The sequence below is a fragment of the Bos grunniens genome, chromosome 3 (assembly GCF_055505025.1).
Source record: "Bos grunniens cultivar Pamir isolate PY7600 chromosome 3, Bosgru_T2T1.0, whole genome shotgun sequence".
Taxonomy (NCBI): Eukaryota; Metazoa; Chordata; class Mammalia; order Artiodactyla; family Bovidae; genus Bos; species Bos grunniens.
Genome location: NC_141167.1, coordinates 109,671,991 through 109,682,671, shown reverse-complemented (window position 1 = coordinate 109,682,671; position 10,681 = coordinate 109,671,991). Strand labels below are relative to the sequence as shown.

At 44.7% G+C, this 10,681-nt stretch overlaps 1 protein-coding gene across 1 annotated transcript; it reads right to left on the bottom strand.

Annotated features, from left to right (window-relative positions):
- Positions 1 to 4,803: 4,803 nt before the first annotated feature.
- LOC147376752 (antigen-presenting glycoprotein CD1d-like) lies at positions 4,804 to 9,611 on the bottom strand. The gene is made up of 5 exons (XM_086393508.1): positions 8,819 to 9,611; positions 8,248 to 8,526; positions 7,257 to 7,535; positions 6,400 to 6,499; positions 4,804 to 6,303 (listed from the first exon to the last, which is right to left on the bottom strand). The coding sequence occupies exons 1-5, from the start codon at positions 9,609 to 9,611 to the stop codon at positions 6,282 to 6,284; spliced, it is 1,473 nt and encodes a 490-aa protein (XP_086249634.1). The 3' UTR covers positions 4,804 to 6,281.
- Between the last annotated feature and the right edge of the window lie 1,070 nt (positions 9,612 to 10,681).

Here is a 10,681-nt window from a genome sequence, read left to right as displayed (position 1 = left end):
GGTGTGCTTCTGTGACTACTTACCAAGAAGCAGCAAGAGGGTCGTGGATGTGTCTTACTTCTGAGAATTCACCTTAAAGTGAGGAGAAGGGAAGAGGTCTTTCCCTTCCTCCAGGAGGCTACCCAGAAATGTATCCTGATAAAACAGTAGCATTTCATGTTGAAGCCTGACAGTAAGTAGAGCAATGAGGTGGAAGAAGCCTGAGTTTGTTAACTTCATGTTAACCTTTGAGTGCCTACTTCTGGACTTGTATTATGTGAAAGAGAAATAAACTTTTCCTTTGTTTCAGTCCCCATTATTCGAGCTGTTTATGCTTTAAGCAATTGTACCAAATCCTAATTCATGCTAGCTTCAGGTTTTTACTGCAACAAAATACATATAAATAGAAATAAACTTTTACTTTTTTTCGGCTCCCTTTATTTGAGTTGTTTATGCTTTAACCAAGTACACCTAATCCTAGTTAACGTTTGCTTCTGTTTTTTGCCAAAACAAAATGCGTATACACCTACATGCCTATGGAAGAGCAGCAACAATCATTCTTGAACATACAGCCTCACATTCTGATGCTCTTATTTTAATAAAATACAGTCTCAAGAGTAGCATTTCTGAATTGAGAAGTCTGCAAATTTTTTATGTGAAGAGATTTTATCAAATAGCTTCCCAAAAGGCTGCTTTTAAAAATCATATATGTGGTACTCTCCTTCATTGTTGTCAGTCTGCTATGATAGAATGGATATTTCATTTTTGCTTTAATTTCCTTTTCTGTGACTATTAATAAGGATGATTATCTTTTCTTAAGTTTACTAGCCATTTTAGATTTGCTGTTTATGATTTATCTATTCAGTCTTTGCCAATTTATTGCTTGAGTGTTACACGTTTTCTCATAAATTTATATTTTTCTCAGTATTTATGTTAGCTAACATTACTTGTATTTTGCAGTTTAGATATTCCCCCAACCTAAAATTGATTTATGTCATCTACTGCCATACAAACTTTTATTTTGTAACATGTGTATGTTTTATAATTTCGAATTCATATTTTGGTTTTAAAAAATCTTCAAAACCTCAGTCTTTACTACATCTGGAATTACTTATATTTATTTTATGAAGGAGAGTTCCAATATTATTTTTTGTAGATGAGAAGCCAGCCCGCTCATTATTTTTTCCAGTGATATAAAATAAAACTCATATATTTCAATATAAACTGAGATCTATTTCTTACCTTTCTATTCTACTCCTCTATTCAACTGTTTGTTGATTTTATTACCTTAATATAATGCTGACAAAGAAGGTGCAGTTTAGCCTCTTGGGTAACAAAAGAATTCATAGTTTTGTTCAGGGCATAGCTGGTCTGCAGTCACCAGACAAGCTGAAAGCCTTTCTCCAGACCACAGGTGAGGGCAGGAAGAGAGAGCGAAACTCAGCAGAAAGCTCTGGGCAGATGAACCTAATAGCATAGGCCATGTGAGCATCTGAAGAGAGGATGGGGCACTGGAGGGGCAGGAAGCCTTCAGAGTGCTGGTTTCCATGGGAAGGTAATTGCCAGGCTGAAGCTGCAAGGTTACTGAGTGTCCATGAGCTCTGGGCACATGGCTGAGGCAGCACCCCACAGGGTGCCTTCTCAACCACTCCGCTGACCTGACCTGCAAAAGTTGGAACCTACAGGCGAGCACCTCCCTCCAACATTATCTCTCCAGGGTGCTCTACTGAAAAAGTGTTTAACATTGTGCTAACTCTCAAGAAGAAATAATTAGAAGAATTTCACCGATTATCAGAGTATGAAATGAAGCATGACTTAAAGGTCAATAAATTGACTTTCAGCACAGTACTCAATAAGGAACACAATATCCATAAAGAGAATAAACATTCTGAAATGAATTCGAAGGATTTTCTGAGATATTTTAAGCTGAGTATTTAAAGGAAGGAGACAACGTTTCCTGGAGAATAAACATTTACTTCCAAAACAAACCAAAGTTGCTTAAAAATGAATCAGAGCTATGGTAAATTCATGCTGATGCATTCCAAAAAAAGATTTCAGAAAGGACATTAACACACATGCCTGAAAACTGTAGAAGACCAATGGGATTATTCAGAAGCTAGACACTGCTCAAGGAAGCTAAGCTGAAGAGCATCCCCTGAGGTCAGCATGGTACCAAAAACTGTGAACTGGTGCTATATTTTTAAAAGTATTGTGGACTGCCACACATTTGTACACATTGCTTCCTACAGCATTTATAAGCTTATCTATCTTTGTCCACTTGGCTACCATAACAAAATACCATAAACTGGGTGGTTTAGAAACAATGGAAATGATTTACTCACAATTCTGGAGGCTGAGAACTACCAGATCAACTGAGTCCACTTCCTGGTTCGTAGACCACATATTCTAGCTGTGTCTTGCTTCACAAGTGGCAGAGGAGAAAAAGACCTTTTTAATTATTTATACTGGAGTATAGCTGATTTGGGATTTCCTGGTGGCTTAGAGGGTAAAGCGTCCACCTGCAATGCAGGAGACCCAGGTTCAATCCCCGAGTCAGGAAGATCCCCTGGAGAAGGAAATGGCACCCCACTCCAGTACTCTTGCCTGGAAAATCCCATGGACAGAGGAGTCTGGGAGGCTGCAGTCCATGGGGTCTCAAAGAGTAGGACACGACTGAGCAACTTCACTTTTATAGCTGATTTACAATGTTGCATTAGTTTCTGATGTACAGAAAAGTGATTTAGTTATACATATACACATTATTCTTTTTGAGATCTTTTCCCATATATATTACAACAGTGTATTGAGTAGAGTTCCCAATATATATAGGGAGCTATATATATGTGCTATATATAGATACTGGAGTGGGTTGCCATTTCCTTCTCCAGTGCATGAAAGTGAAAAGTGAAAGTGAAGTCGCTCAGTAGCATCCGACTCTTAGCGACCCCATGGACTGCAGCCTACCAGGCTCCTCCATCCATGGGATTTTCTAGGCAAGAGTACTGGAGTGGGGTGCCATTGCCTTCTCCATATATATATAGATAAGGACGCTTTTTTATAAGGTCACTCACTAATTCCATTCATGAGAGCTCAGACCTCATGGTTTAATCTCCTCCCAAAGTACTCACCATCTAAAACCATCACCTTGGGTATTCGGTTTTCAACAGAGGACACAGGACATAGACATTCAATCTGTAGCATGATCAAAACAGACAATTGTATCTCCTTTTGGCACAGGAATAGAGTGAGTGAATAAAGAGATCCTTGTCTCCTGATCCAGTACACTTGTTGGTTCACCTCAGTGGATCTCTATTTCCTGTTTCAATTTCCCCTCCCTCTAGGAGGCCTTCCCTCACTAACCTCAAGCCAACATTTCATTTAGCATTCTGAGGAATCTGTTGCATAGCAATGGACAGTACTTACGAACAGTGATTCTCTAACTTTAACTGAATATCAGAATTAACTCTGTGTGTGTGTGTGTGTGCCAAGTCTTTCAGTCACATATGACTGTTGGTGACCCAGGGACTGTAGCCCACCAGGAGCTTCTGTCCAATGAATTTTCTAGGCAAACATACTGGAGCGGGTTGCCATTTCCTACTCCAGGGGATCTTCCCGACCCAGGGATTGAACCCACGTCTACTGCACTGCCTGCATTGGCAGGCAGATTCTTTACCACTGACCACCTATGAAGCCCCCAGAATCACCTGAGGGCTTGATAAAACACAGATGACTGGGCCCCACTCATAAGATTTCTCATTTAGTAGGGCTCATTGGCAGGGGGTGGCTCAACATAATTTGCAACTTTCCAGGTGATGAGGCTACAGGTTAGGAAACCAGTTTGGAAACCATGGATTTAGAAACTAGCTGCATTTCCACAATTATCCTAGGTTTTATCTGCAAGTCCAACACAGAAGATGCCAAATCTTAATTTTCTCAAGAAAAGATTTCACAAGCTTAGTCTTTTTTTTCTGGATGTTCAAGGGCCTTGAGTGCTAAGTGACTACTTCCCTGGTAGCTACAGAGGATTTTATCTTCACCTTCAAATTTCTTCTCATCAGAAAGGGCTGCTATTCCTCTACGTTTCCTGCTTTTCTTATCGAGGCTAAGAATAGAGCAGACAGCTGGGCCTCCACTAGCGCTCATGCCTGTCCAAATGGGTTCAGCCCAGCTCATGTATAGTCTCATTTAATAGCTATAAGTGGGAGAATCTGTCTCCATCCACTCTGAAAAAACAACTGGCCACGTGAGAGAAATATCACTACCAAAAGTAGCTTTTTCTACATTATATACCCACACTATGATTTCTCCTCTTTTAATCAAGTTACATGAAGTAAAAACTTGAGACACCTCTGTTTCCTACAACCTAACTTTCTTTTAAAATGTCTCTCTTTGTAAATTCAGGTTCAAAATAGAAGCTAGGTTCTGAAAGTGAAAGCATTAGTCGCTCAATCATGACCAACTCTATGTGATTCCATGGATTGTCTGTCTGTCCATGGGATTCTCCAGGCAAGAACACTGGAGTGGGTTGCCATCCCTTTCTCCTGGGGATCTTCCTCACCCAGGGATCAAACCCAGGTCTCCTGCATTGTAGGAAGACTCCTTACCATCTGAACTACCAGAGAAGGTTCTGAAATTCTCAATGTATCATTCAGGACAAACTTTTTATACCACAGACACAAACTGGGAGGCCTAGGGTCATCCAGCAGAGGTGTATTTGGAGTATCCCACAACCCCAGAAAAGCTGATTTAAAACTCAGCATTCAAAAAACAAAGAGCATGGCATCCGGTCCCATTATTTCATGGCAAATAGATGAGGAAACAGTGGAAAAGGCAGCAGACTTTATTTTCTTGGGTTCCAAAATTGTGGTGGTTTCGCACTGAATAATACAAACACACAGTATTATGACAGACAGCACAGGGAGAGCGTTCAGAGAAGCAACTTCCCAAGAACCTACAGAGCACATATTTTATTGGTAACTTATCTTGTAATCTTTAACTAAGCACAGGAAAGTAAGACAGAGACTAGAATTCAGGGATCAAAGAGGCTTCCTCCTGGAGGTCTGGAGGTAATGATATAAGAGTTGTAAGGAAAGGTCTTTGAAGATAAGGGGGTTTGTTCTGTGTACAGAACAGCATCTAGCTGACACTGAGGTGTCAGTCAGAATGTCTAAATTAAGGGTGGCAGAGAGCAAGCAAGGAAGAGGGAATGAGTATTCAATTCCAGGAGACATTTCTGAGAAATCAGTAAAACATGGTTCCCACACAGAATCACTGCAGATGGTTACTGCAGCCATGAAATCAAAAGATGCTTGCTCTTTGGAAGAAATATCTGACAAACCTAGACAGCATATTAAAAAGTAAGCACGTTACTTCGCCAACAGAGGTCCATCTAGTCGAAGCTATGGTTTTTCCAGTAGTCATGTATGAATGTGAGAGTTGGACCATAAAGAAGGGTAAGTGCCGAAGAATTGATGTTTTGAACTGTGGTGTTGGGGGAGACCCTTGAGAGTCCCTTGAACTGCAAAGACATCAAACCAGTCAATCCTAAAGGAAATCAACCCGAAATATTCATTGGAAGGACTGATGCCGAAGGTGCAGCTCCAATATTTTGGCTGACTCGTTAGAAAAAACCCTGATGCGAGGGAAGATTGAAGGCGGGAGGAGAAGGGGACGACAGAGGATGAGATGGCTGGATGGCTTCACTGACTCAATGGACATGAGTTTGAGTAAGCTCCAGAAGATGGCGAAGCACAGGGAAGCCTGGTATGCTGAGCAACTGAAGTGAACAGATAGGGTCGCAAAGAGTCAGACACGACTGAGCCACTGAACAACAACACCCCACATATTGTAAAGTTTTCTATCAACACATTAAAATAGGCTTGTTCACATATAATGCTAGACCTGTTTTTCTTGAAAAAAAGGTGGGTTACAGCCAAGCCAAAGTCTTACTTTATACTTCACAAGGAACAGTTGCACTTGCTTCCTTGGAACAGGAAAAGGATCTTCCAGTTGACTGCATATTCCATCATTCAAATAATGACCACACAGTTACATTGCAGCCTTTATCTGCTTGTCCCTGAGAGGTATCTGAGTTTGCACTTCTGTTTTTTACAGAACTATTTGGACATATACACTTGCAGTATACTAAAAGAAAAAAAATCATACTTAAAACTTCTTAGATAAAATGTTCAAAATGTGTGACAAGAGCTGCCTGTTCTCCGCTTCTTCAAGGTAACCCTCAAATTCTGAGGGCTAAAGCCCTGAGATCCTGAAGTCCAGACAGATGGATGTGGTGAGAAGAGTCACGGGATATCTTGATAGCGGCTGTGAGAGAAAACAGAGACCATTAAGGAAAAGGGAAGAGGAGAAAACCTGGGCAGAGGGGTTGAGGTAGGGAGGAGATGGAAAGGAGAGACTTACCGGTGCTTCCTAAACCAGAAGACTAAGCCTCCAACAAACAGAAGGACGAACACCAGTAGTACCAGGGCAACAATCAAGCCCCTGGAGACACGGTTCCCATCTGTGTGGGGGACACAGGATGTGTCTCAGTCTGGGAATCTGCATATATCCCCTACTATAAGCACATGTGAGCATGCCAGATGCTTATTTCTTGTCCTGTTTAATGTGCCCACTTGTATTCCTCTGAAGTTTTTAGACGCCCCATCTTTTCTTGGGGTCTGGACATCTACAATTCGGTTCACTTCAGCATATGCTCGTACTCATATGGAGCAAGGCACTAGTTTCACAGCTAGTCCAAACCTGAGTCTAAATCCAGCTTTTCCACTTTCTAATGATGAGACTCAGACAGGCTGACCTGGCTTCGCCTCAATTTCTCATCTGTAACATGAAAACAATAGTACCTGCTCAAAGGAGAGCTGGGATGATTGTTCATACATCCTCTGCTGTACGCAGAGTGTTCAGCTCACACCGAGAAAGCACTCAACAAACCTCAGCTATCTTTTTTACCCTGTCTTTCAATGTCCCCAGTTGCCTCCTCTGGGGAACAAATCTTCCTAGCATTCTGCACTTGCCACCTATTTCTGGATCTGAGGGGATTTTAGTCTGTTCTTTCCTGAATAGGGAATACCTTGTCTCAATCCTTGTTGAGTTCAGATCTTTGTTACTCCCCTTTGAGAATCCCCTCCTTCTATCACTCCTGGCTGGGGCTTCATTTCCTCCATCCAAGGTGTGTCATTTCCCTCCCCTTCCCTAGGCCCTCCCTCTGTGCTTGAGGACCACCTCTTCCCATCCCCAGCTGAGCCCCAGTTCCTTCTCACCCCAGTACAGGATGATGTCCTGGTCTCCTAGACTGCTGTGCTTCACTCGGCAACTCAGGCCAGCTGCCTCCCCAGCCGCCACATCCAGGGTTACTCGCAGATACCAAGTCGAGTCGGCATTGGGCATGACGTCTCCTTGCCGAGTGCCAGGCTCCTCCTGCTCGCCCCTCATCCACATCACCCGCACAGGTTTTGGGTAGAATCCTGAGACATGGCACACCAGCAGCAGATGGCCAGGCCCAGGACTGGGGCCACTGGACAGCCAAGCCTCCGGCTTCACTGTATTCGATAGCAGAATGAGACATCTTAGAGTGAAGACTCCACATCAGAGGCTCTGAATTTCACGGCAGGCTCATCAGTCCTACATTTCTACCTCTGGAGATGAACTCCCACCGTTTCAATCCATTTGAATTAGCTTCTCTGGGAAAGCCTTCCCCGATCCCCATTCCCTTCCCTGGTCCAGTCTCCGATAAATGCCCCTACTCTGTACTCCCAGAGCACCCTGTGTTCAGCTGTAACATACGTAGCAAGTTTCTAAGTGTTAGTCACTCATTCATGCCTGACTCTTTGCAACCCCATGGATTGTAGCCCACCAAGTTCCTCTGTCCACAGAATTTTTCAGGCAAGAATACTGGAGGGGGTTGCCATTTCCTTCTCCAGGGCATCTTCACAACTCAGGAGTCAAACCCGGGTCTCCTGCATTGTGGGCAGACCCTTTACCATCTGAGCCAGCAGGACACTGCTTTAACTGTTCATCTGCTTCTCTCCCTCCTCAAGCACAGATCCTGACTGACCCCCAGGGTTTATTTAATTCAATTCATGGAACCCAAAAGGTACCTAGTTAATGTCTGTGGAGTGTTTAAATACCCTCACACCTTATCCATCCCCTCTTCTTCCCGTGATGCTTAAAGGGATGTGAACTCTGGAATGAAAACCCCAGATGGAGCCCCAGAGTGGAGTGGAGGGCAGGAGGTGACAAAGGCAGGCTGACCTTGCTTCTCCAATTCGGACTTCCCGGTCTGCAAGAGGCCTCTGACCAACTCGGGACAGATGTCATGGAGGAGCCAGTGCACTGTTTCCTTGGTCCCTTGGTCCTGATTGAGCACCTTGATGACCTCCTCAATCAAAGGCGGGGCATCTGGGGCTGACACCCAAGACATTCCTTGGAAACTCAGGACATCCTTTCCTTGAAATGCTGCACGTAAGAAGCTTTCTGAGATGTTCCTCGGGAGTAACTCACATCCTCCAGATACCTGGATCTCAAGTGGATCTGAGAGAGGAATGGAAAGACATCTATGAAGTGCTTAGAAGACTGAAAGGAGTTGAAGAAATTGGTGTGAGCCTTATACTGGGCACCCCAAAGTTCATGTAAATGAGAATGGGTGACCTGCAGCGGGATGAACAAGGGGTATTTTGAGGACTCAAGCTGGGACCTCTCAGGCAGAAGTGGGACTCAACACGGAGAGAGGAGACAATCACGTGGGGCCAGAACCTCCCGGTTGGGCTTCAGCATCCACTGTCTCCCCCTGGGCAGCTGTCCACGATCCCATCCCTCAGCTCACAGTCACCGGGCAGCATTTTGACGAATTCCCAGATGTCCCTGGTGAAGCTGCTGCGATAAACCAGAAATGTATGCTGCAGCTGCTCCCACTGCTGGTCGCTGAATGTGCCCCGAGACCAAGGCTTCAGGAAGCCGATGGTGTTCGATTCATTGCGCAAAGTATAGGGCTGCAGCTCCCCCAGCCACGCGAGGCCGTCTGTGCGCGTCCAGCTGCGGTTGGCGAACGAGGAGATCTGGAGGCCGTGGAAGGGGAAAGACATGTGCGGGGCTGGAGAGAATACAGATCGGAGGAGCCGGGGGCACGGGAGGGAGAGCACAGAAGGGACAAGGAAGAAAAAAAGAAAGAAACAAACAGTTAGGTTTGGGAAGAAAGGGTTATGTCTGCTCGCTCTGAATCGAGCTCGGTCTCCAGGAGCCAAGCAGCTGAAGGCAGGGAGTAGCAGGTTCTCGGGCTGGTGGATCAAGCTCCCGGCTTTTCGAGGTGCATCAGTCTCCGCCCGCCCGCCGCGAGCGTCGTCCCCTTTCCCTGCTCGGCTCCCTCTCTCTGCCCTCAGCCCAGTTCCACTCATTCTCAAAACTCTGCCAAATCTGCGGAAGCCCCCAGAAGAACAGAAACAGCCAGCACCCCACTTCCTAGCTCTGCTCTCGGACCTCGAATCTCCGCCCCACCCCCCACCTCCTCCGTCCTTCCCCAACGACCGCCCACACACCCCGGGTTTCCCGGGCTCCCGAAAGCCTGAACTTGACCCTGTTGCTAGCCAATTCTTAAGCCTGGAGGCAGGCAGGACGCCCATTCTGACTCTCCCGGGACTTGCTTCCAACCCCCTCAGTCCAGGGATCCTTTTTTCATCTGCCAGATGGTCCCTCTCATTAGCTATCTGAGCTGCAAAGAGCCGTGGTCACAGCCACTCACTTAAGTATCATGTTTTTCACAACCGGCTTGTCTAAATCTCTTTTTACAACATAGAGTTACAGATAGATACGTGGAAAAAACTTTACAACTACTATTTAAGTTTTAAAACAGGACATAAAGTTGTATCTATGGTATAACGTCTACCATGTTTTTAAAAACAAAGTTTTTGAGTGGGAGGCAAGCAATGGATGGCTCTAGAAAGGGATTATGGAAGATTTAATTTGTTTTACATTTTTTGTTTTCCAAAATGTCTAGGAGTGCAAACATCATGTTAATGATAAAATAATGAGGGATGTCTCTGGTGATCTGATCTGGTGGTCCAGTGGTTAGGAATCCACCTTGCAATGCAAGGGGTGTTGGTTGGATCCCCGGTCAGGGTGATCTCAGCCTGCAACAGCTCCCAAAGGGCTTGGATTCCCAACCAGAGACTGAGGTTGGGTTGCAGCGGTGAGAACACCAGATCCTAGCTAGTAGACCATTGATCAGTGGCAAGGGCCCTGGCCTTCAGCTTTGCAGAAAAGAATTCCCACAAAGAAACAATGTAGTGAAGCAAGTATGGTATTTATTGAGAGGAAAAAAGGACAATACAACAGGGAGAATACGACTCAAGGAGAGAGTCACTGAGTCGCACCCTCCTGGCAGTTTGAATTACTTTTATAATAAAGGACATTTCTTCCACTTTTCCTTTGGCCAGTCATTTTAATTAGCCTGTTTCACAGTCCATATTTGGTATATTTCAAGATCCTCCCATGTGTGAGCATGCATCTCTTAGCCAAGATGGATTTTACTGAAAAGGCATCTGGGTAGAACATCCCTTGACATAACTCTCCTTTGGCCTCCTAGGAGGCTTTTCTGCATATGTATGCTCTGGGAGGTCTCCTAACTTTGAGAAATATGTGCTCTGGACAGGGCCCAGCATCCTCTCTTAATTGTCCCGCTAATTGCTGCTGC